Source organism: Oncorhynchus gorbuscha, linkage group LG24 (genome assembly GCF_021184085.1).
Source record: "Oncorhynchus gorbuscha isolate QuinsamMale2020 ecotype Even-year linkage group LG24, OgorEven_v1.0, whole genome shotgun sequence".
NCBI lineage: Eukaryota > Metazoa > Chordata > Actinopteri > Salmoniformes > Salmonidae > Oncorhynchus > Oncorhynchus gorbuscha.
The window spans coordinates 15,412,402-15,437,253 of NC_060196.1; the positions used below are offsets into that span (position 1 = coordinate 15,412,402).

Genomic DNA, 24,852 nt, shown 5'->3' on the forward strand with positions numbered 1-24,852 from the left:
ATTCCCCTAATCAATCATTTAGTCTTCCCACACCTGTTCCCTATCCTTTTCCCTGATTAGAGTCCCTATTTCTCCCCTTGTTTTCCGTTTCTGCCCTGTCGGATCCTTGTCTATTGTTCACCGTGCTGTGTCTGTGTATCGCCCGGTCGTGTCGTGTTTCCCTCAGATGCTGCGTGGTGAGCAGGTGTCTGAGTCTGCTACGTTCAAGTGCCTTCCCGAGGCAACCTGCAGTTCTTGATCGAGTCTCCAGTCTGTTCTCGTCATTACGAGTGGAATTATGCCTTATGATTGTAAATTTACTTTACTGGATTAAAGACTCTGTTTTCGCCAAGTCGCTTTTGGGTCCTCATTCACCTGCATAACAGAAGGATCCGACCAAGGAATGGACCCAGCGACTACAGATGCTCGTAACACTGCCGTCGAGATCCAAGGAGCCATGCTCGGCAGACACGAGCAGGAATTGTCTGCTGCTCGCCATGCCGTGGAGAACCTGGCCGCTCAGGTTTCCGACCTCTCTGGACAGTTCCAGAGTCTTCGTCTCGTGCCACCTGTTACTTCCTGGCCTGCCGAGCCTCCGGAACCTAGGGTTAATAACCCACCTTGCTACTCCGGGCAGCCCACGGAGTGCCGCTCCTTTCTCACCCAGTGTGATATTGTGTTCTCTCTCCAACCCAACACATACTCTAGCGAGAGAGCTCGGGTTGCTTACGTCATTTCACTCCTTACTGGCCGGGCTCGAGAGTGGGGCACAGCTATCTGGGAGGCAAGGGCTGATTGTTCAAACAATTACCAGAACTTTAAAGAGGAGATGATTTGGGTTTTTGACCATTCAGTTTTTGGTAGGGAGGCTTCTAGGGCCCTGGCTTCCCTATGCCAAGGTGATCGATCCATAACGGATTACTCTATAGCAGGGGTGTCAAAGTCAAATGGACGGAGGGCCAAATAAAAAATTTAGCTACAAGCCGAGGGCCGGACTGTTCGAATGTTCATTGAAAAATTTTTAAATGACGCATATAGTCTAGTGAACCTAATTGAACCTACTGAAAACCTAACAAATATATTCCAATATGATCAGATAAATAAAGCAATATTTTCTTATGGCTCTGTCAGTAATCTTTAATTTTCAACAGACACAAAAGACAAATTTCCTTTATATAAAAATCCCCATAACATGAACATTAAATGAAAGAAACCGGTATTCAAGGCACCATCAGTAGCCTATATTTTCTATTTTAGCAAAAGTGGGCTAAATTTACTTCAAAGAAAAAAACAATAATAGCAATTTTTCTATCATCCACTCAACTGAAATATTTTAAAAATATAATTGGATTGAAATACAATAAAATAAAGTGCAAAAATCTATTAATCAAAAACAACACTTTGTTTAAGGAGAAGTAACATGCAGTGAAAACAAATATTAAACTTTAACTTTTAAACTTGAACTGAGTAAAAACTCTAAATATGTGATTGCACAGTAATGTTCACTTGTTTGAGGTTGAGGGTGATACTTGGTGGTGTCCCATCTTTTCCACAAGTTCATCAATGTTCGGGGTAAGGCTCTGAGCTGAGGAAATCCTCAGAATTGAGTGGAGGTGTTCAGCAGTAAGTCGACTTCTGTGTGATGTTTTGTTCAAGTTCATCAAAGAAAACAGTTGTTCACACAGGTATGTGCTGCCAAACATAGACAACGTTTGAGCAGCCTGGATGCGCAGCTGGGGCATTGTGTCGGGGAGGAAACGGGCGAACTCCGCAGCACCCACTGCCGCATATTTTGCCCTCAGTGCATCATTGCATTGGAGGTCAATCAACTCCATTTGGAGGTTTGGTGGTGAGCTTTCCACGTCAACAGCAAATGGGTTACCGAGCAGTTCCAACCTGCTTTTTTGTGCTTCAAAGTCAGCAAATCGGCGTCGAAAGTCAGCGGCAAGCATACCTATTTTATCAGCCAACTGTGCGCTCGGGAACGCACTGGTAGAGAGCTTCTCTTTCATGGTCTGGCAGCTGGGAAAGTGGCTCAAATTTTCTTTCCGCATCTGCGTCTCCCACAGAGTCAGTTTGGTTTTAAATGCCTTCACTGTACTGTACATATCAGAGATGACACGATCCCGACCCTGCAGCTGCAAGTTCATTGCATTCAGATGACTCGTAATGTCACACAGAAAAGCCATTTCACACAGAAACATTTCGTCTCGGAGTTGTGTTGTGTCTTTCCCTTTGCTGTCCAAGAACAGACAAATCTCCTCACGAAGCTCGAAACATCTTTGAAGCACCTTTCCCTGGCTTAGCCATCGCACCTCTGTGTGATAAGGCAAATCACCATGCTCCGTTTCTAACTCCGTCAGAAATGCCTTGAACTGGCGGTGATTCAAACCTTTGGCTCTGATAAAGTTAACTGTGCGCGTGATGATGCTCATTACATGCTCCATTTTCAAGGCTTTACCGCACAACGCTTCCTGGTGTATGATACAATGATAAGCTGTCAGCTCACCTGTCGCGTTTTCCTCTTGCATCTTTTCCCGTATCTTCTCCACCAGTCCGCTCCTGTGTCCACACATCGCAGGTGCTCCGTCGGTTGTCAAACCCACGAGTTTTTCCCAAGGCAGCTCCATCTCATTTACACATCTTGACACCTCTTCATACAAATCATGCCCCGTAGTTGTGCCATGCATAGGACGTAAAGCCAAAAACTCCTCTGTCACGCTTAGGCTGGAGTCCACTCCGCGGATGAAAATTGACAACTGGGCAATGTCAGAAATGTCGGTGCTCTCATCCACAGCCAAGGAATATGCAATGAAATCTTTTCCCTTTTTCACAAGCTGCTCTTTTAGATTGATGGACAACTGGTCTACTCTCTCGGCAATGGTGTTTCTGCTCAGACTCACATTTAAAAAGAGTTGCCTTTTTTCTGGGCAAACTTCGTCACAAACTTTAATCATGCAGTTTTTGATGAAATCCCCCTCCGTAAATGGTCGGGCTGATTTAGCGATCTCTTCTGCCAAAATAAAACTGGCCTTGACAGCAGCCTGGCCTTGTGATTTGGCTTTTTTGAACAGAGCCTGTCGAGATTTGAGGCCTCGTTTTAATTCCTCTGCCTTTTGTAGCCTTTGTTCCATGTCCATATTCTTGTTTTTGTCCGCGTGTTTCGTTTCATAATGTCGTCTCAGATTATACTCTTTCAGTACCGCCACACTTTCTCCACACAGAAGACACACAGGTTTTCCAGCTACCTCCGTGAACAAATACTCCGACTCCCACCTTGTTTGAAACCCCCGGTTCTCAGTGTCCACCTTCCGTTTTGCCATTTTTGATGGGTATCTGAAAGTTAATTTTACTGTGATGCTGACAACTGCTGTGCCAATAAATATTGAAATGAAGCAGCCTACTGCTCGGTGCGTCACCGTTGCATTGTGGGAAATGTAGTATTGGTGCGTGTAAAAGATCTGCGGGCTGCCGGCTTGCTGCGGTCTGCGGGCCGGTTCTAATAATAAATCAAGATCATCCCAGGGGCCGTAAAAAACCTTCTCGCGGGCCGGATGTGGCCCGCGGGCCTTGACTCTGACATATGTGCTCTATAGAGTTTCGCACTCTTGCTGCCTCTAGTGACTGGAACGAGCCGGCGCTGCTCGCTCGTTTTCTGGAGGGACTCCACGCAGTGGTCAAAGATGAGATTCTCTCTCGGGAGGTTCCTTCCAGTGTGGACTCTTTGATTGCTCTCGCCATCCGCATAGAACGACGGGTAGATCTTCGTCACCAAGCTCGTGGAAGAGAGCTCGCGTCAACGGTGGCTCCCTGCTCCGCATCGCAACCATCTCCCTCCTCTGGCTCAGAGACTGAGCCCATGCAGCTGGGAGGTATTCGCATCTCGACCAAGGAGAGGGAACGGAGGATCACCAACCGCCTGTGCCTCTATTGCGGATTTGATGGACATTTTGTCAATTCATGTCCAGTAAAAGGCCAGTGCTCATCAGTAAGCGGAGGGCTACTGGTGAGCGCTACTACTCAGGTCTCTTCATCTAGATCCTGTACTACTATGTCGGTCCATCTACGCTGGACCGGTTCGGGTGCTACATGCAGTGCCTTGATTGACTCTGGGGCTGAGGGTTGTTTCATGGACGAAGCATGGGCTCGGAAACATGACATTCCTTTCAGACAGTTAGACAAGCCTACGCCCATGTTTGCCTTAGATGGTAGTCATCTTCCCAGTATCAGATTTGAGACACTACCTTTAACTCTCACAGTATCTGGTAACCACAGTGAGACTATTTCTTTTTTGATTTTTCGTTCACCTTTTACACCTGTTGTTTTGGGTCATCCCTGGCTAGTATGTCATAATCCTTCTATTAATTGGTCTAGTAATTCTATCCTATCCTGGAACGTTTCTTGTCATGTGAAGTGTTTAATGTCTGCCATCCCTCCCATTTCTTCTGTCCCCACTTCTCAGGAGGAACCTGGCGATTTGACAGGAGTGCCGGAGGAATATCATGATCTGCGCACGGTCTTCAGTCGGTCCCGAGCCAACTCCCTTCCTCCTCACCGGTCGTATGATTGTAGTATTGATCTCCTTCCGGGGACCACTCCTCCTCGGGGTAGACTATACTCTCTGTCGGCTCCCGAACGTAAGGCTCTCGAGGATTATTTATCTGTGTCTCTTGACGCCGGTACCATAGTGCCTTCTTCCTCTCCGGCCGGGGCGGGGTTCTTTTTGTTAAGAAGAAGGACGGTACTCTGCGCCCCTGCGTGGATTATCGAGGGCTGAATGACATAACGGTTAAGAATCGTTATCCGCTTCCCCTTATGTCATCAGCCTTCGAGATTCTGCAGGGAGCCAGGTGCTTTACTAAGTTGGACCTTCGTAACGCTTACCATCTCGTGCGCATCAGAGAGGGGGACGAGTGGAAAACGGCGTTTAACACTCCGTTAGGGCATTTTGAGTACCGGGTTCTGCCGTTTGGTCTCGCCAATGCGCCAGCTGTTTTTCAGGCATTAGTTAATGATGTTCTGAGAGACATGCTGAACATCTTTGTTTTTGTCTATCTTGACGATATCCTGATTTTTTCACCGTCACTCGAGATTCATGTTCAGCACGTTCGACGTGTTCTACAGCGCCTTTTAGAGAATTGTCTCTACGTGAAGGCTGAGAAGTGCTCTTTTCATGTCTCCTCCGTTACTTTTCTCGGTTCCGTTATTTCCGCTGAAGGCATTCAGATGGATTCCGCTAAGGTCCAAGCTGTCAGTGATTGGCCCGTTCCAAGGTCACGTGTCGAGTTGCAGCGCTTTTTAGGTTTCGCTAATTTCTATCGGCGTTTCATTCGTAATTTCGGTCAAGTTGCTGCCCCTCTCACAGCTCTTACTTCTGTCAAGACGTGTTTTAAGTGGTCCGGTTCCGCCCAGGGAGCTTTTGATCTTCTAAAAGAACGTTTTACGTCCGCTCCTATCCTCGTTACTCCTGACGTCACTAGACAATTCATTGTCGAGGTTGACGCTTCAGAGGTAGGCGTGGGAGCCATTCTATCCCAGCGCTTCCAGTCTGACGATAAGGTTCATCCTTGCGCTTATTTTTCTCATCGCCTGTCGCCATCTGAACGCAACTATGATGTGGGTAACCGCGAACTGCTCGCCATCTGCTTAGCCCTAGGCGAATGGCGACAGTGGTTGGAGGGGGCGACCGTTCCTTTTGTCGTTTGGACAGACCATAAGAACCTTGAGTACATCCGTTCTGCCAAACGACTTAATGCCCGTCAAGCTCGTTGGGCGTTGTTTTTCGCTCGTTTCGAGTTTGTGATTTCTTACCGTCCGGGTAGCAAGAACACCAAGCCTGATGCCTTATCCCGTCTGTTTAGTTCTTCTGTGGCTTCTACTGATCCCGAGGGGATTCTTCCTTATGGGCGTGTTGTCGGGTTGACAGTCTGGGGAATTGAAAGACAGGTTAAGCAAGCACTCACGCACACTGCGTCGCGCGCGCTTGTCCTAGTAACCTCCTTTTCGTTCCTGTTTCCACTCGTCTGGCTGTTCTTCAGTGGGCTCACTCTGCCAAGTTAGCTGGTCATCCCGGTGTTCGAGGCACTCTTGCGTCTATTCGCCAGCGCTTTTGGTGGCCGACTCAGGAGCGTGACACGCGCCGTTTCGTGGCTGCTTGTTCGGACTGCGCGCAGACTAAGTCGGGTAACTCTCCTCCTGCCGGTCGTCTCAGACCGCTCCCCATTCCTTCTCGACCATGGTCTCACATCGCCCTAGACTTCATTACCGGTCTGCCTTTGTCTGCGGGGAAGACTGTGATTCTTACGGTTGTCGATAGGTTCTCTAAGGCGGCACATTTCATTCCCTCGCTAAACTTCCTTCCGCTAAGGAGACGGCACAAATCATCATCGAGAATGTGTTCAGAATTCATGGCCTCCCGTTAGACGCCGTTTCAGACAGAGGCCCGCAATTCACGTCACAGTTTTGGAGGGAGTTCTGTCGTTTGATTGGTGCGTCCGTCAGTCTCTCTTCCGGGTTTCATCCCCAGTCTAACGGTCAAGCAGAGAGGGCCAATCAGACGATTGGTCGCATACTACGCAGCCTTTCTTTCAGAAACCCTGCGTCTTGGGCAGAACAGCTCCCCTGGGCAGAATACGCTCACAACTCGCTTCCTTCGTCTGCTACCGGGTTATCTCCGTTTCAGAGTAGTCTGGGTTACCAGCCTCCTCTGTTCTCATCCCAGCTTGCCGAGTCCAGCGTTCCCTCCGCTCAAGCGTTTGTCCAACGTTGTGAGCGCACCTGGAGGAGGGTGAGGTCTGCACTTTGCCGTTACAGGGCACAGACTGTGAGAGCCGCCAATAAACGCAGGATTAAGAGTCCAAGGTATTGCTGCGGCCAGAGAGTGTGGCTTTCCACTCGCAACCTTCCTCTTACGACAGCTTCTCGTAAGTTGACTCCGCGGTTCATTGGTCCGTTCCGTGTCTCCCAGGTCGTCAATCCTGTCGCTGTGCGACTGCTTCTTCCGCGACATCTTCGTCGCGTCCATCCTGTCTTCCATGTCTCCTGTGTCAAGCCCTTTCTTCGCACCCCCGTTCGTCTTCCCTCCCCCTCCCGTCCTTGTCGAGAGCGCACCTATTTACAAGGTACGTAGGATCATGGACATGCGTTCTCGGGGACGGGGTCACCAATACTTAGTGGATTGGGAGGGTTACGGTCCTGAGGAGAGGAGTTGGGTTCCGTCTCGGGACGTGCTGGACCGTTCACTTATTGATGATTTCCTCCGTTGCCGCCAGGATTCCTCCTCGAGTGCGCCAGGAGGCGCTCGGTGAGTGGGGGGTACTGTCATGTTTTGTCTTAGATTGTCTTGTCATTTTGCTTTTCCCTCTGTTCATTTTCCCCCTGCTGGTCTTTTTTAGGTTCGTTCCCCTTTTTCTCTCTCCCTTCCTCTCTCTCTTCTCTCTATCGTTCCGTTCCTGCTCCCAGCTGTTCCTATTCCCCTAATCAATCATTTAGTCTTCCCACACCTGTTCCCTATCCTTTTCCCTGATTAGAGTCCCTATTTCTCCCCTTGTTTTCCGTTTCTGCCCTGTCGGATCCTTGTCTATTGTTCACCGTGCTGTGTCTGTGTATCGCCCTGTCGTGTCGTGTTTCCCTCAGATGCTGCGTGGTGAGCAGGTGTCTGAGTCTGCTACGTTCAAGTGCCTTCCCGAGGCAACCTGCAGTTCTTGATCGAGTCTCCAGTCTGTTCTCGTCATTACGAGTGGAATTATGCCTTATGATTGTAAATTTACTTTACTGGATTAAAGACTCTGTTTTCGCCAAGTCGCTTTTGGGTCCTCATTCACCTGCATAACAGCTCCCTCCCACTGCCAAGCTCTCTGACCTGCAATTGGTGGAGGGGAAGATGATGGACAAGGCAGTGAGCCAGATGATGGAGCAGATGAATCAGGTGTCTCCCCAGGCCACTGAGGTCACTTTGCCCAATCATTTAATCCAATCATTTATATAACTCTGGCTTTTCTTGATTTGCCTCTCTCACTTCTCTCCCTCCCTTTCTTCGATCTCCCTCTATCCTTCCCTTTTCCCTTCTGGCCCTCTTCACTCTCCTTCTCCATGTCCGCCTCCTCTTAATCCCCCACCTCTTTCTTCCCTTAGGTTTGTCGGAGCTGTTCGACAGCGCCAACCTGTGTGGCCTCTACCCCGACAACGAGTTGCTGCTGACGGACGCCCGCCACCGGGCCTTCCTCTCCCTGACGGAGCAAGGTGTGGAGGCTGGTGCGGCCACTTCCCTCTCTTTCTCCCGCTCCTTCTCTTCCTTCTCAGCCCCCAGGCCCTTCCTGATGATACTGTGGAGCGACCAGGCCAAGGCCCCACTGTTCGTGGGCCGAGTGACCGAGCCATGAGAGAAGGAGGTAGAGAGAGGGAGTGAGAGTAGTATGCATATAGAAAAAGCCATGTTTGCAAAGGAAAAGACATTTGCAATAGTATTAAAATCAAATCAAATGTTATTTGTCACATACACATGGTTAGCAGATGTTAATGCGAGTGTAGCGAAATTCTTGTGCTTCTAGTTCCGACCATGCAGTAAAATCTAACAAGTAATCTAACAATTTCACAACTACCTCATACAAACAAGTGTAAAGGAATAGATAATTATATGTACATAAAAATACATGGATGAGCGATGGCCGAACGGCATAGGCAAGATGCAGTAGATGGTATAGAGTACAGTATATACATATGAGATGAGTAATGTAGGGTATGTAAACATGATACATATTTTTTTTTACATCCATCCAATTTTTCAATATTAAAGTGGCTAGAGATTTGAGTCAGTATGTTGGCAGCCGTCACTCAATGTTAGTGATGGTTGTTTAACAGTCTGTTGGCCTTGAGATAGAAGCTGTTTTTCAGTCTCTCTGTCCCTGCCTTGATGCACCTGTACTGACCTCACCTTCTGGATGATAGCGGGGTGAACAGGCAGTGGCTCGGGTGGTTGTTGTCCTTCAGGATCTTTTTGGCCTTCCTGTGGCATCGGGTGGTGTAGGTGTCATGGAGGGCAGGTAGTTTGCCCCCGTTGTGCAGACCTCACTACCCTCTGGAGATCCTTACGGTTGTGGGCGGAGCAGTTGCCGTTCGAGGCGGTGATACAGCCCGACAGGATGCTCTTGATTGTGCATCTGTAAAAGTTTGAGTGTTTTGGTGACAAGCCAAATTTCTTCAGCCTCCTGAGGTTGAAAAGGTGCTGTTGCGTCGCCTTCACCACGCTGTCTTTGTGGGTGGACCATTTCAGTTTGTCCGTGATGTGTATGCCGAGGATCTTAACACTTTCCACCTTCTCGACTACTGTCCCGTTGATGTGAATAGGGGACTGCTCCCTCTGCTGTTTCCTGAAGTCCACGATCAACTCCTTTGTTTTGTTGACGTTGAGTGTGAGGTTATTTTTTTGACACCACACTCCGAGGGCCCTCACCTCCTCCCCGTAGGCCGTCTCGCCGTTGTTGGTAATCAAGCCTACCACTGTAGTGTTGTCTGCAAACTTAATGATTGAGTTGGAGGTGTGCATGGCCACGCAGTCATGGGTGAACAGGGAGTACAGGCGAGGGCTGAGAACGCACCCTTGTGGGGCCCTAGTGTTGAGTATCAGCGGGGTGGAGATGTTGTTTCCTACCCTCACCACCTGGGGCGGCCTGTCAGGAAGTCCAGGACCCAGTTGCAAAGGGCGGGGTTCAGACCCAGGGTCTCGAGCTTAATGACGAGTTTGGAGGGTATTATGGTGTTAAATCCTGAACTGTAGTCGGTGAACAGCATTCTCACATAAGTATTCCTCTTGTCCAGATGGGTTAGGGCAGTGTGCAATGTGGTTGCGATTGTGTCGTCTGTGGACCTATTGGGGTGCTAAGCAAATTGGAGTCGGTCTAGGGTGACATGTAGGTTGGAGGTGATATGATCCTTGACTAGTCTCTCAAAGCACTTCATGATGACGGAGGTGAGTGCTTCGGGGCGATAGTCATTTATCTCAGTTACCTTAGCTTTCTTGGGGACAGGAACAATGGTGGCCCTCTAGAAGCATGTGGGAACAGCAGACTGGGATAAGGATTGATTGAAATTGTCCGTAAACACACCCACCAGCTGGTATGCGCATGCTCTGAGGACGGGGCTAGGGATGTCGTCTGGGCCGGCAGCCTTGCGAGGGTTAACATGTTTAAATGTTTTACTCACGTTGGCTGCGGTGAAGGAGAGCCCACAGGTTTTGATAGCGGGCCGTGTCAGTGGCACTGTATTGTCCTCAAAGCGAGCAAAGAAGTTGTTTAGTTTGTCTGGGAGCAAGACATCGTGGTCCGTGACGGGGCTGGTTTTCTTTTTGTAGTCCGTGATTGACTGTAGACCCTGACACATTACTCTCGTGTCTGAACTGTTGAATTGCGACTCTACTTTGTCTCTATAATGACGCTTAGCTTGTTTGATTGCCTTGCGGAGGGAATAGCTACACTGTTTGTCTTCGGTCATGTTTCCGATCTCCTTGCCCTGATTAAAAGCAGTGGTTCGCACTTTCAGTTTTGCGCGAATGCTGCCATCAATCCACTGTTTCTGGTTGGGGAAGATTTTGATAGTCACTGTGGGTACAACATCACTGAGGCACTTGCTAATAAACACGCTCACCGAATCAGCGTATTCATCAATGTTGTTGTCCGACCCTATGTGGAACATATCCCAGTGTACAAGATCGAAGCAATCTTGAAGTGTGGAATCGGATTGGTCGGACCAGCGTTGAACAGACCTGAGCAGGGGCGGTTCCTGTTTTAGTGTCTGTCTATAGGCTGGGAGCAACAAAATGGAGTCGTGGTCAGATTTTCCGAAAGGAGGGCGGGGGAGGGCGTTATATGCATCGCTGAAGTTAGAATAACAATGATCCAGGGTTTTGCCAGCCTGATATTGATATATGCTGATCAAATTTAGGGAGCCTTGTTTTCAGATTAGCCTTGTTAAAATCCCCAGCTACAATAAATGCAACCTCGGGATATGTGGTTTTCAGTTTACATAGAGTCCAATGAAGTTCTTTCAGGGCCGTCGATGTGTCTGCTTGGGGGGGATATACACGACTGTGATTATAATCGAAGAGAATTCTATTGGTAGATAATGCGGTCGGCATTTGATTGTAAGGAATTCGAGGTCAGGTGAACAAAAGGACTTAAGTTCCTGTATGTTGTTATGATCACATCAAGTCTTGTTAATCATAAGGCATACAGTATGACTTAATTGAGAGATTGTGCTTTTTGACGATACTGTACGGTTAATCATCAGTACGTTTCATCATATAATATAAATCGATACAGACTCGTTATAATGACATGTTCATTGTAACTTCGTAGAATGACAATCAAAGTGTTTTAAACAAAATGCTTGCGAGGGCTCGCTGTAGGTTGTCACAAAATGCATGACTTATCAAAGAATAAAAGGTAACATCTCTCCACGTGGTATGGAAATCTTTTTTGGACAAATGTGCCATTTAAATCACTCTTCTGTCCAACGACATACATACATACACAGTAAGCCACTCAAACGGGTTCAGTTTATTTTGAGAAGTAGTTCCACAAAGTCACCACAGAATGGCAATCACACCGTATGTTCCACATAGTGATAGACAGTACAGGATGTCCGTGAGTACACAGGGATGCTGTAACAATAGTCCTCCCCCTCCACCCTGTCTGTCCATTCCATTAATGTCATTAAAGGAAGACAATGTCAATATCTATGACGATAAAGGTTTTAAAGCAACGGCAGAACCGAGAAAAGCATCAAATTGAGCAAATTACCCTGAATAATCCCTTGTTTTTTTCTTACAAACAGTAAATTACAAACCAACGAGTACACAGCAGCGATGATAGCTGTAACAGATTTGATTGATGATACCATATCAATGATATCAACCATGAAGAAATTGGCATTGATCAATGTTAGTTACAATGTTAGTTACATATGCATATATATGACAATCTTTACACATGCATTTCTTTATTAGAATGTTAAGATGCATACATTTTTGTTGTCACATGATGAACAAAGTCAAGTTCGCTAGACCGACAACATATCAAAATAAAAGGCAGAGATAGAGAGAATCTGAGTGAAAATAAACCACCAGATCACCTGGACAAGAGAAGAAACATCTCCCGTTGTTACATCAGAACTTCAAGCCTGGCTTCCCATGATGAGGAATATCCCGGAGAGGGAAGTACATACATACGAAGTAACTTGTGGAATAGACACCAGCCGGAATGCGGTTTTAACCAATCATCTTTCAGGATTAGACCCGACCGTTGTATACATATGCAGTATTACATACATAAAAAACCTTGAATGCATCTTTGACAACATATCACATAGTGACATCGGAGATGTTTATCATTTGATTATTCATTTCACTGTTGTTGCTGTGCGTGGAGAGGCTTCCTGTGTCGTCAATAGTGTGCATAGAGAAGAACAGATTCCGCCCTCTCCAGTCCAACGCCATCTTTGTCAAGGTCAATCAACGTGTACGATCTTGGTGACCGTGAAAGACTAGACTTAGACGAGGTCAACTTCTCCCTCGTCGTTTCAGAGTTCCCTAGCTTTGACGATCCATGATCCATGTCACAGTCCCTCTACATTTGACCCCTAGCCATGCTGAATCGTCGTTGTTTTTTTTGCTATCCATGGTGACGCCTTCATTCACACCTTTGTCCAAGTACAGAGTAACGAACACAGAGATCCCAGACAACGATTAGAAAGTAAGAAAAAGTCCAGGAGACTGTTGACTGACTGAGATGTCTAATTCACACTACAGGGCCGACCCAAACCATACTGTGCTGGCCAGGATATTTTATTTTCACATTGTCCTTTTTTCATTCCAGCAACTGCAGTAGATGGGTAACCAGGCCAGTGTGATACAGCTTGGCTTGACTTGGCTATGTTTGTCTCAGTAGTGTGAAAAGGGTAATAGTGTGCTTTAGTGGGCCAACGTTGGAACTATAAGGTGTCCAAACTGTAGCCAGGGGCCACAGGGTTGGGCCTCTGTCCTTAAGGTGGTTAACCCCTCGAGGTCTGTCTCTGGTGAAGGAATCCATGGTGAGAAGTCACTGTCTACTTTATGCCAGTGTTTTTTGTTGTTGCGAGGGATGGTGGGGGAGTGAGGTGTCCATGAGTGTGTTTAGATTCAATGCATGAACACACACACACACACACACACACACACAGACATGTACACAATGCACACACACTTGCAAGCATGCACACACACACACATCTTGTCAGTATCCTTTGATCCTGCATGCAGAACAGTCCATGATTGTCCACACAGTCCAGTGGTAGAGCTTCAGGGAGGGATTGTTGCCATGCTGAGTATAATTCATCACAGCCAATCTCTATTTCATCCAGGGAAATCTCTGCTGTCCATCCCTGCAAGTCTGGCATCCCATGGTAGTCTTTTAAGCTCTATGGGCAGTTCTCTGTCATAAAAACAGCCTGGGTAGTCTCTCTCGCATAGTTCCCTAAACAAACCCTAACTCCTAGACCTAGACACTGCTTGATATGCTCGACTTAGACATGAATAGATGAGTAAATTGTTAAAATCTCAAATTAACCTATTCCTTTTGCTACAATTGGAGTTTTTGCCATATTTCTCACACTAATAGTTTTTTTCATCTCCAGGATGGAATATTTGAATGTTATGAAATGAAATTGAAAAAATTCTGGCATTTATAAATAAAATCGGCACCCCGAAAAGAAGGAGGAAACTCTCTACGTCATCGTGAGCTACTGGGATGTGCATGCCTTTGTTCCAGCACGAACACACCCGATGACACTTATTATCGTCGAGACCACATTAGGCTGGAGCTGGAGCAAAAGCCTGCACACCCAGTAGTTAGTATTTAATAACCCCTGATAACCACTCTTTAGACTAGGGGGCTATAGTTTGTTTGAGACTGTGCCGCAGAAATCTCTCTGTGTAGCTTTCAAGTCACTCAAAGTCAAAGGTCAAAGGGCACAGAGCAGGGTTTAGAAAATAATCCAGACGGATGGTTATCTTGTGTGACTGTCACCAAGGAAAAGTGACTCACTGGACTGCCAGCCATACTGTTGCACATGTGACAGGACATCAGTTTGTTAGACCAGGGAGACATCCAGGGAACATAGGAGTGAGTGTCGTACTGTAGGAGTGAGTCTTGTCTCTTTTTTTCAGTCTTTCTTCACAGCTCCATGCTTTGGGGTTCATGGATGGAGACATTTGGAGACACGCTTACAGACAAACACACAAAAACACACGTGCACACACATGTTTGTATGCTAAATGTATGCACACACGACCACTCGCTCACACACAAAGACACATACACAATGGAGGATAAGGGGAGGTACAGACACCCACTGTCATCACCTACAGACATCGGACAAGTACACAGAGACAGACCGTCAGATGGATCCTTTTGTGCTTTAACGTCATGGTGAGCCAGTTTGCATCAGAGCGAAAACCACCATTATAAAAATCTATAGCAGGTGACTTACCCAGCTTGTCCTCGTCATTTGGGTACTTTGTATAGTAAATCAGGGATGCAGAGGAGGGTAAACACATGCTAACGCTGTTAACGCACTTTGGTGAATACTGTTTTCACACCTATTACGCTAAATTAGCGCTGTTAGCACTATTAGGGCTGTTAGTACTGTTAGCGCTGCTGGTACTGTTAGCACTATTAGGGCTGTTAGTACTGTTAGAACTGTTGGTACTGGTACCATTATTTGTACTGTTAGCACTATTAGGGCTGTTAGTACTGTTAGCGCTGTTGGTACTGGTACCATTGTTAGTACTGTTAGCACTGGTACCATTGTTAGTACTGTTAGCATTGTTAGCGCTGTTGGTATTGTTAGCGTAGTTAATGCTCGAACTGAGTCATGGGTAACAACACATGTGGAGTGTGTCTGAAAGTGGACGTGGCGAAAGAAGTGGGTTGATCAACACAAGTGGGTATATGGAAAGCAAATCATTAAATTGGGCAGATTTGTTGCTGCTAAAGACCGTTTTGCGTGGCTGACTGGGCTGCACGAGGAGTGTGTAAGCCAGTGCGAATGACTAATGTGCCGTTGTTGTTGTATCGAGGTGTCTGCCAACCTGAGGTGCTTCCCACTGGGCAGCCGTGTCACTAGCAGTAGCTAAAGTGGCAATTTTTTGCCCTCCCATTATTTTATTACAAGTGGGATAGCAGCCTACACAATAAATAACTAATATTGATAACTATCTAGATGTCACATTGATACAACCTACTCAATAGGGACGGCATGAACGGCAACAATACCGGGTCTGTCGCTTCCGCTTGCTAAGCACATTTGTCCCGCAGCGGCGTGGGAAGTAGCTACCTAGTGTAGCCAGCATCAGCGTGACAGTCACGTCATTAGTCCTTTTAATAAAAAATTCAAAGCCGTCAGTTTTATTCACTGAAAATATAAAATTATTTGTAGCAGTGAAATACCATTTGCGCTCATCTTCTGGCTTCAAAACTGAAGTCCAAACACTTGCGGTATGGTAGTTGCATGGTAAGAAACTAAAAACAACACCGCTCAGTCAAAACCGTCTAACCAATAAGAGAGAGCTGATGTTACACCCATCGCTGTTGATCCACCCACTTTATTCGCCGCAGCCACTTTCAGAGACACGCCAAGTATGCAGTTTCCCATACTTCCTAGAACTGTTATAGCAGTTAGCATTAGCGTTGCTAGACGCCAGTCATCTCAACCGACGTGCGGCACCTTTTTCAACTGCATCCCGAGTAGAAACAACCTGGTGACTACAACGTTCGTAACAAGACCTTGTTGGGCAAAGGTGCTTACAGACTGTTCCAGTATTGTAGTTACAGTGCAGGTAAGAGATTCTACACTATTAATGTGTACATCTGAATGACTGAAATGCAAGTGACTTCACAATATTGAGGGCTAAGGTCAAATTAGTTCGCCCCTTCACATTAAACATTTCAATGAGGGACATTTTCACAAATGTGCTTACTTAGAAAAAAGCTACATTGGGATAATTAGCTACTATTGTGATTTTGTATTATAATTTATATTATTATTATATCATCATTATCCGTATCATTATTGCATGTTTTATCACTTATTACTTTATTACATTATTATTGATTTATTTCTTCACCATTCACTGATTATCATTTAATAATTGCGATAAAGTGTGTGTGTATGTCAGTCACTGCGGGGGGGCCTCCGGAGGGGCTCCTTGCTGCGTGAGCGTGTGCCAGTACTCAACTTTCTTGCCGATGTGTTTGAGACACTCAAACCAATGTTTCAGCCTCACTCCCTTGGCATTTATGCCCAGTTCAACTCCGCCTGTGAGAGAGGGAGGGAGAAGGTGTTAGGGAGAGAGAGACAGACAGAGAGAGAAAGAGAGAGAGATAAAAAGAGAAACAAAGGGAGAGGAAGAAGGAGAGAAGAGAAAGAGAAAGGAAATCTTTAGTCAGGTAGGTGAGTCATCAAGAAAAACATATATTTTACATGAACAACCTAGCGACAGACAGACATTCAGACAGACCCAAAGAGAATCACACAGAGAGGCACGGGAGACACACAGGGAGAGAGAACAGCAAGAAAAAGGAGAGGGAGAGTCATTACTGGGGGGGTCATCAGACATATAGAGGTTTTCCTGGCTGTGATTGCATAGTTGATGGAGTGTGAAGTTTTTAACACAGTATTTAACAGACACCGGCGTTCACAACGCCTCAAACACGCTCAATAGCTCATGTGTGGCCCCACTAAGCCTTGGTATTAAACTCAGATACAGTGAGAGGTATGGGGCAGGTTAATACTGTTCTCTTACATAATTCACACTCCCTCGGAACCAGACATACACACATCAACACACAGTCCTCACAAGTACAGTAACACAAACACACACAGATCCCACTGGGCACAGACGTTAATTCAACATCTATTACACGTTGGTTCAACGTAATTTCATTGAAATAATGTGGAAACGACGTTGATTCAACCAGCGTGTGCCCAGCAGGATGTGTGTAATTGTATGTGCGCAAACACACCAACGCGCCCGAGTTTCAGAGGGCAAGTGTGTTTGGATAGTCGTCTCACGTACCTTCCTAATGACCCCTTCTCATTTTTGCCACCAACGAACACTGACACACACACACAGTGGTACACACACCTGACCTGTTTGCCCAGTTTGTCTAGGCCCCCCTAATGACCTTCTATACCATACTTCATGAGCCCGGAGGGGTGTGGGTGACAAATGGAGGGCGATTGTGTGACCCGGCGTGATGGATGAGGGAGAACCTGATGGGGGCCGTTCCACTCCCTTTCTCTTTTCCTCCTCTTCTATTCCTCCCCTTCTCCTCCTTCCTCCACACCTCTGTCTTTGTGCAAAAAGAGAGGTCCAGTCCACCCATCAATTGCTCTTACAAATCAGGGGGGACACTGCTACTCTCTCTCCGTCTCTCCTCCTCTCTCTCTCTCTGCCTTCCATAATTACTCTATTTCTTTTTCATTTTTCTGTCCCTGGCTTCTCATCTTCTTCCTCCATCATTCTTCCTGGCCTTTACAGAGAGTATTTGACAGCACATTTGCTTCTCCCTTTGCTCTATCCGTCTTTTTACCTCTCGGTCACTCCCCCCTTTCTCTTCCCCATCTTCCTCCCGTCACTCTGTCTCTCTCTCTGTCTCTCACTCTGTCTCTCCCAGTATCACAGTCATTTTCCGCAGTGATAACAGATCTAGGCCATCGTGTATGTTGGCCATTACACCATAACGATAACAGTCATGGGAGAGGTTAGCCAGACCAGTGTGTTAGAGCGATGGCCTTTTTCCCCTTCTGGCGCGAGTAATAACTCACAAACGTTATGTCCGCAGCTTGAGAAAGAGAAAGAGAGATGTAGGGAGAGAGAGAAAGAGGGAGAGAGGGGGAGAGAGAGAGAGAGAGAGAGAGAGAGAGAGAGAGAGAGAGAGAGAGAGAGAGAGAGAGAGAAATGAAGGAGAGTGAGTGGGTGTCTGTGTGAAAGAGAGAGTGGGCTTGAGATAAATAGAAAGGGTGAGTTGGAGAAAGAGAGAGAGAGAGCAAGGGAGAGAGAGCGAGGGCACTAGAGCGACAGTCGTAAAGAGAGAGAGAGACTCAGCCTGCTACAGGGAACCTCCAGATTGGAGTAAAACACATTGATCTCAAGGCCTTCCAGCTCCCTGGGAGACCATCCATTCTGCCCCAGCTGCCTCCCCACCGGTTCTCCCTGCCTCACAAAGCAGTTTGAATCTGACGTGTCACCCCGTTGAGGGATTGAGGACAACTTTCTGTCGCTCTCGTTTTCATTTCCCAATGCTCTTGCTTCTTCACAAACGGCCCCCGCAGTCCTTTCCCTCTTTTCTGCTCATTTTCATTTCATTCCCCTTTTCAGTTATTACATCTTTTCACTATTTATTCTCCTCCCATCACTCCCTCCCTCTCTTTTACCTATGACGTCATCGCTCCCTCCCTCTCTTTTACCTATGACGTCATCGCTCCCTCCCTCTCTTTTACCTATGACGTCATCGCTCCCTCCCTCTCTTTTAACTGACGTCATTGCTCCCTCCCTCTCTTTTACCTATGACGTCCTTGCTCATCACACTGCGGCCCGCGTTGCTTTCCTCCTCGCACCCACAAATTCTACTACATTATTTTCTGTAGCTATATTTCTCTCTCGCTAACTCTCCTCCTTTCCCTCACTTCCCCTTGAGACTTACCTATGAAGTCGTTGCTCATCCCCAGATCGTAGTCCCATACGGAGATCTCCAGGGTTTTCTTCGCAAGCTGGTCGTGCGGAACTTCATACACAAACTCCTGTAATGAACAGAGGTAGAGAGAGAGAAATGTATTCATGTACTGACACTTAGCAGAAAGTCATTCAGAAACATAATCTATGTTAAATATTGAATGTGAAACATGCATTGACTTAAATTCACGTTGATGGTATGGTAGGTAGTTAAGTAGTATTGAAGGAGATGGAAAATGTATTCAAATTATGGCACATACTGTATACAGTACTGGAATCAAATTATGGATTTAAATGCATGGGACAATATTCTTACACAAATGCATGAGAATGGGTAAGCTATAGCTCTCCATCACTTCCAAGGGCATACAATTCAACTTCAACAAAAAACATTAATATGATATATTATATATCTTGCTCATCTGGTTGCTAAATGTGAGTCAGAGAAATGGGTTACCAGGTACAGATGTAGGATCTTAATTTGATCACCCTTTTGTTGCTGAGGATTTTCCTGCAAACGTGTAGTTTTAAAAATGCTTCTAACGTTTGTGATTTCCACTTTTGAAATGTCACAATTGATTTGCCCTAACGAACAATGTATCAACCCATAGAAAAATGTTCATGAATTATAATCCACCAAATAATTCACGTTTATTGTTGCTAAGGATTATTTTCCTGCAGTAGCAAACGGCCAAAATTAAGAACCTACATCTTTATGTGTTTATGGGAAGAATGATAGATATTGCTTCACTGGAAGTTTGCCAGGTATTGGTTTATGTATTAGGGAGAGTGATTTGTAGTGCTCGGAGCGGGTGGAAGTACCTCGTTAAACTCGGGATTGAGCGTTTTCTTCTTCACTGTGGTTTTGTACTTGGACTTTTTCCCCATATCAGGCTGCAGCACACTGGGAGAGAGGGGGAGAAAAGAGCGAGGGAGATATAGAGAGAAAGGGAAGGAGGGGATGAGAGTGTGAAAGAGAATGAGGCATAGTAAGAGAGTTAGAGGTCAAGGGAGAGCACAGAGGAGAAAGAGAGCAAGCAAAAGCGAGATCGAGAGGGAGAGGGAGAGAGAGATATGAAGGGAGAGCAGGAGAATGAGGAAAATATGGAATCTTATTTGGACAGTTGACACAGCATGACGACTGAAAATGCAGCTTTTCCCCTAGATTTCTGACACAGGTCTTTTATTGTTTCTGAAACATCAAAGCAAATGATCTTCCATTTAGTATTCGGTCCCAGCATGACATTAAACCCCACCGGAACGAGGGAGGAAAATAGAACAAAGAGAGACAGTGAGAGAAAGAAAAGAGAAAAAAATTCAGAGCTGAAAACTTTCATTTCATTTTTTTGGGGAGAGGGCGACAGAAATCGGTGATGAGAGAGTCAGAGACTCAAAAGCTCAAGCCAAGAGGGGGACAGACGGCTTCCCAGAAGGCCATTGGTTTTTATTGGAGAAGTCATCAGCATAAATTCAAGCAGCGAAGTCATGATGTTCTAGCGGGGGAGAGATATCTCACTCTCCAACGCAACCCACCTTCAGCACAACGTCGATAACACGTACTCAATGACAAGCCAACAGATGTGCTGCTAGGGTTGGGGTTTGTTCACATCAACAAGACAGGCGGGAGGGAGAGAGGGATGAGAGAGAGAAAGAGGTCGTAGCAGAGAGTTCTCAACCAACCCAGTGAAAGAAAGAAACAAATTGGATTTGTTGGAAAAGAGGGAGAGAGGGTGGTTTATTGAAAGAAAGATATAGAAAGATGGAAGAGGACTGGCAACCCCTCGGAGCCTGGTTGCTCTCTAGGTTTCCTCCTCGGTTCCTGCCTTTTCTGGTGAGTTTTTCCTAGCCACTGTGCTTCTTCATCTGCATTGCTTGCTCTTTGGGTTTTGTCGGCTGAGTATCTGTACAAGCACTTTGTGACAACCTTTGATGTAAAAAGGACTTCATAAAACAAATTGGAATTTGATTGATTGAGATAGAGAAAGAGAGTCCTCAACCAACGCAGTGAAAGAGAGAAAGAAATTGGGTTTGAGAAAATACAAGCTAGGAGAAAAATGAAGGCAGAGAGGGATGGAGGGAGAGAGACAGAAGAGTGAAAAAACGAGAAAAACAGCCGATTTCACACAGAGACAGAGGATAGAAAAACAGAGTGACAGGTGGAAAGCGGGGAGAGGGGAGAGCGAGGAGAGAAAGGAGCAAAACAAACCGCCCAGTTTCGAGACTCACACATCCACACAGCACAGGCCGAGATGACAGTTTGCTCACTCAGCACCAGAGGGACTGGCGGCATCCCAAATAGCATCCTATTCCTTACATAGTGTACTACCTTTGAACAGAACCCTATGGGCCATGGTGCACTATACAGGGAATAGGCTGCCATTTGGCATGTAGAGAAGCTGAAACCCTCGTTTCCAATATATAATGTCTCTTCATGGTCTCTGGTTTGAAGCGATTACTAAACGCTCTACTATCTTAGTCCATCTGTATTAACGGAGAGAGGAAAATAGAGGAAAGGCGAGTAGGCAACACACCGGCACTACTGAAGAGGTTCATATTGGTCTTTAAAATGTTGATGGAACGTTGCTCTAACATTTCTGTTTATCTGTATCCGAGAAGAGAGGGAACATAGAGGAAAGGGAGGCAACACACCTAGAGCAACTGACCCAGAGGTCAATATTGATCTTCAAGGCAGTGATGGAATAGCCTCTTGGTCGCTCGAAACAGGGTTGAGGGGGTTGTGCGGGTGATTGTGATTTTGATACATGCTTAAGTGAATTGTAGAGGCCAGTAGTAGGCGGCTCAAACCATAGGAGCCAATCGTATGTCGGAAAGATAGGAAAAGGCCCCCTGGACATTTGTAATGAGAAGTTAATCAGCACAGAGTTAAGTGCAACATAATATACATATGCATCTCTGTGGTTATTATAAGAGTGCCGGAATCAGGAAACTCCTAGTCCAAGATCTCCAGCCATCAAATCTTGGATGAGCTACTGGGTGTGCAGGCTTTTTGTTCCGGATCAGCATGATCAATGATGATCATACTCTTGTTAAAATAACCTGTGTCGTTGCTAATGCTACTGACAGTATTGACATTATTGACATGCTTGATTGACATGACGAGTGGGACCCTACCCTGCGAGGGTATATAGGCGCCTACCACATTGTTCCTACTTCAGGCTTTGAAAAAGGCGATTCATGCCGAAACGTAAGACTATTGGTTGTTTCTCTCATCAATAAATCTATTCAATTTACCCAGCAACAGAGTGTCATGGTTCCTCCTGGCACCAGAGGGCAGCATAGACCGCCCTAGAGACTTTTATCGGACTCGGGTATGTCTTGTTATTTCATGATTGTGTCCCTGTTAAAAGAGGTGTATTGTCTGTGGTCCTTCGTGTGTTTGTTTCCTGAGTGAGTTTGAGACTTAGTGTTTGTTGCTTTTCAAGTGTACTGTGATCCTGCGGCTACCTGTTCTCAGTAAAGTATTTTTTATCCTTAAACCACTGATTCCTTGCCTGGTCTCTTCTCTGCACCTGGGTCCAATCTTACCACATCACACATAGTGCTCCCTTTTCTTTATTCTCCCGGATAGTCAACAGTTGATGTATCCTGGGGTGAGGACTGTTTTTATTTGAGTGAATGTTGATTTGTTTGAAACTGACATCCTTGTTTCACACAGCTCTGCTTCATCTTTTTGGGGGGGCTCTGGTTGAAGGCCCCTGGACATTTTGTAATGAGAAGGTTATTAAGAGTCTGACTCCAAGAAGCCATTTGTCTTGCTCTTGCCTCCAGCTTTAGACTCGCTCATTGATGATTAGCATATTTTTTTGTCTCCCCTATCCCCCCTTAACAATGTTTTTGCTCTGAAATAGTGTCATGCATTGATCATTTTGACAATGCTGTCTCTTGTTCTCTTTCCTCGTTGTAGATGTGTTAGTGCTGGGTTGGAGCAAAAGCTTGCACACCCAATAGCTTTCCAGGACCAGAGTTGGAGACCCGCAGCCATAAGTTGTGCTGCATCTCAAATTGCAGCCAGCACACAAATCAACTTCCAGCTTAGTGTAATATAACTTCTTCATTGTAAAGGGTTTAAACACTGTTTCCCATGCTTGTTCAATGAACCATAAATAATTCATGAACATGCACCTGTGGAACGTTCGTTAAAACATTAACAGCTTACAGATGGTAGGCAATTAGGGTCACAGTTACGAAAATTTAGGACACTAAAGAGGACTTTCTATTGACTCAAAACACCAAAAGAGAGATGCCCAGAGTCCCTGCTCATCTGCATGAACGTGCCTTAGGCATGCTGCAATGATACAAGAGGACTGCAGATGTGGCCAGGGCAATAAATTGCAATGTCCGCACTGTGAGACGCCTAAGACAGCGCTACAGGGAGACAGGACGGACAGCTGATCGTCCTCACAGTGGCAGACCACGTGTAACAACACGTACACAGGATCGATACATCTGGACATCACACCTGCGGGACAGGTACAGGATGGCAACAACAACAACTGCCCGAGTTACACCAGGAACGCACAATCCCTCTATCAGTGTGCAGACTGTCCGCAATAGGCTGAGACAGGCTGGACTGAGGGCTTGTAAGACAGGTCCTCACCAGACATCACCGGCAACAACATCGCCTATGGGCACAAACCCACCATCGCTGGACCAGACAGGACTGGCAAAAAGTGCTCTTCACTGACGAGTCGCAGTCTTGTCTCACAAGGGATGACGGTCAGATTCGCGATTATTGTCAAAGGAATGAGCATTACACCGAGGCCTGTACTCTGGAGCGGGATCGATTTGGAGTTGGAGGGTCCGTCATGGTCTGGGGCGGTGTGTCACAGTATCATCGGACTGAGCTTGTTGTCATTGCAGGCAATCGCAACGCTGTGCGTTACAAAGAAGACATCCTCCTCCCTCATGTGGTACCCTTCCTGCAGGCTCATCCTAGCATGACCCTCCAGCATGACAATGCCGCCAGCCATACTGCTCGTTCTGTGCGTAATTTCCTGCAAGACAGGAATGTCAATGTTCTGCCATGACCAGTGAAGAGCCCGGATCTCAATCCCATTGAGCAAGTCTGGGACCTGTTGGATCGGAGGGTGAGGGCCATCCCATTCAGTTTAATGGCTGAGTTGTTGAATCTTGTTATGTTTATACAAATATTTACACATGTTAAGTTTGCTGAAAATAAACCCAGTTGACAGTGAGGACGTTTCTTTTTTGCTGAGTTTACATACACACATGCTAAGTCCCTGACCTGGACTCCATCCTAGCTGGAGGGGTGCTTTCATCTTATCTATGAACATATGCAGGGCTCTAACTCCTCTTGCTCCACACTGAGATAGGGTGCAGGCTGTTGGCCAGCCGACCAGCTTAGTGGAGTCTGCCACTAGCACAGTCAGTGTAGTCAGCTCAGCTATCCCCATTAGACCGAGTCCGTGTCTCGATCTCGGTTGGGCAAAACTAAACATGGCTGTGTTCGCCTTAGCAATCTAACTGGAATAAAGTCCTCCATCCCTGTCATTATTGAAAGATTGTGATCTCTAACATCTCAAAATAGGGATACTTCATGTTAGATCCCTCACTTTCTAGGCAGTTATAGTCAATTAAGTCATCGCTATTCATAATCTTGATGTGATTGGCCTGACTGAAACATGGCTTAAGCCTGATTAATTGACTTTGTTAAATAAATCCTCATTAAATAGTTCACTTTTTTTCCTTTTTATCTTTTACCAGATCTAATGTGTTATATTATCCTATATTCCTTTCACATTTCCACAAACTTCAAAGTGTTTCCTTTCAAATGGTAGCAAGAATATGCATATCCTTGCTACAGGGAGTTAGACTGAGGTATGTCATTTTAGGCAAAAATTTAAGGTAAAAAAGGGGGGGCCGATCTTGGCGCACCGATCCCTTTAGCCGGATCATTTGTCAACATCCGCTGAATTGCAGAGTGCCAAATTCAAATTAATTTCTCTCAAATTTTGAGAGCAGCAACTCACTGCCTTCCTGAAGATAATGTATACATCTTGTGACCGTAGCGTACGTGTAGGCATGTCCGGCAATGTATACAAAACGCTTCAGTCGGGATTTAGACC

At 46.1% G+C, this 24,852-nt stretch overlaps 2 protein-coding genes across 2 annotated transcripts in view; one reads left to right on the forward strand and one right to left on the reverse strand.

Annotated features, from left to right (window-relative positions):
- LOC124013323 (plasma protease C1 inhibitor-like) overlaps positions 1-8,377 on the forward strand; it is a 22,447-nt gene extending 14,070 nt beyond the window's left edge. The window contains exons 6-7 of the mRNA XM_046327594.1: positions 7,832-7,927; positions 8,016-8,377. Coding sequence (XP_046183550.1) covers positions 7,832-7,927; positions 8,016-8,360 — 441 coding nt within the window. The 3' untranslated portion in view covers positions 8,361-8,377. The remainder of the gene's footprint in view (positions 1-7,831; positions 7,928-8,015) is intronic.
- Positions 8,378-11,516: 3,139 nt separating this feature from the next.
- Positions 11,517-24,852, reverse strand: part of LOC124012995 (double C2-like domain-containing protein beta) — a 49,789-nt gene continuing 36,453 nt past the window's right edge. The window contains exons 9-11 of the mRNA XM_046327099.1: positions 19,568-19,649; positions 18,717-18,813; positions 11,517-16,326 (exon numbers count right to left, since the gene is read on the reverse strand). Of these exons, the coding sequence (XP_046183055.1) occupies positions 16,187-16,326; positions 18,717-18,813; positions 19,568-19,649 (319 nt within the window). The 3' untranslated portion in view covers positions 11,517-16,186. The remainder of the gene's footprint in view (positions 16,327-18,716; positions 18,814-19,567; positions 19,650-24,852) is intronic.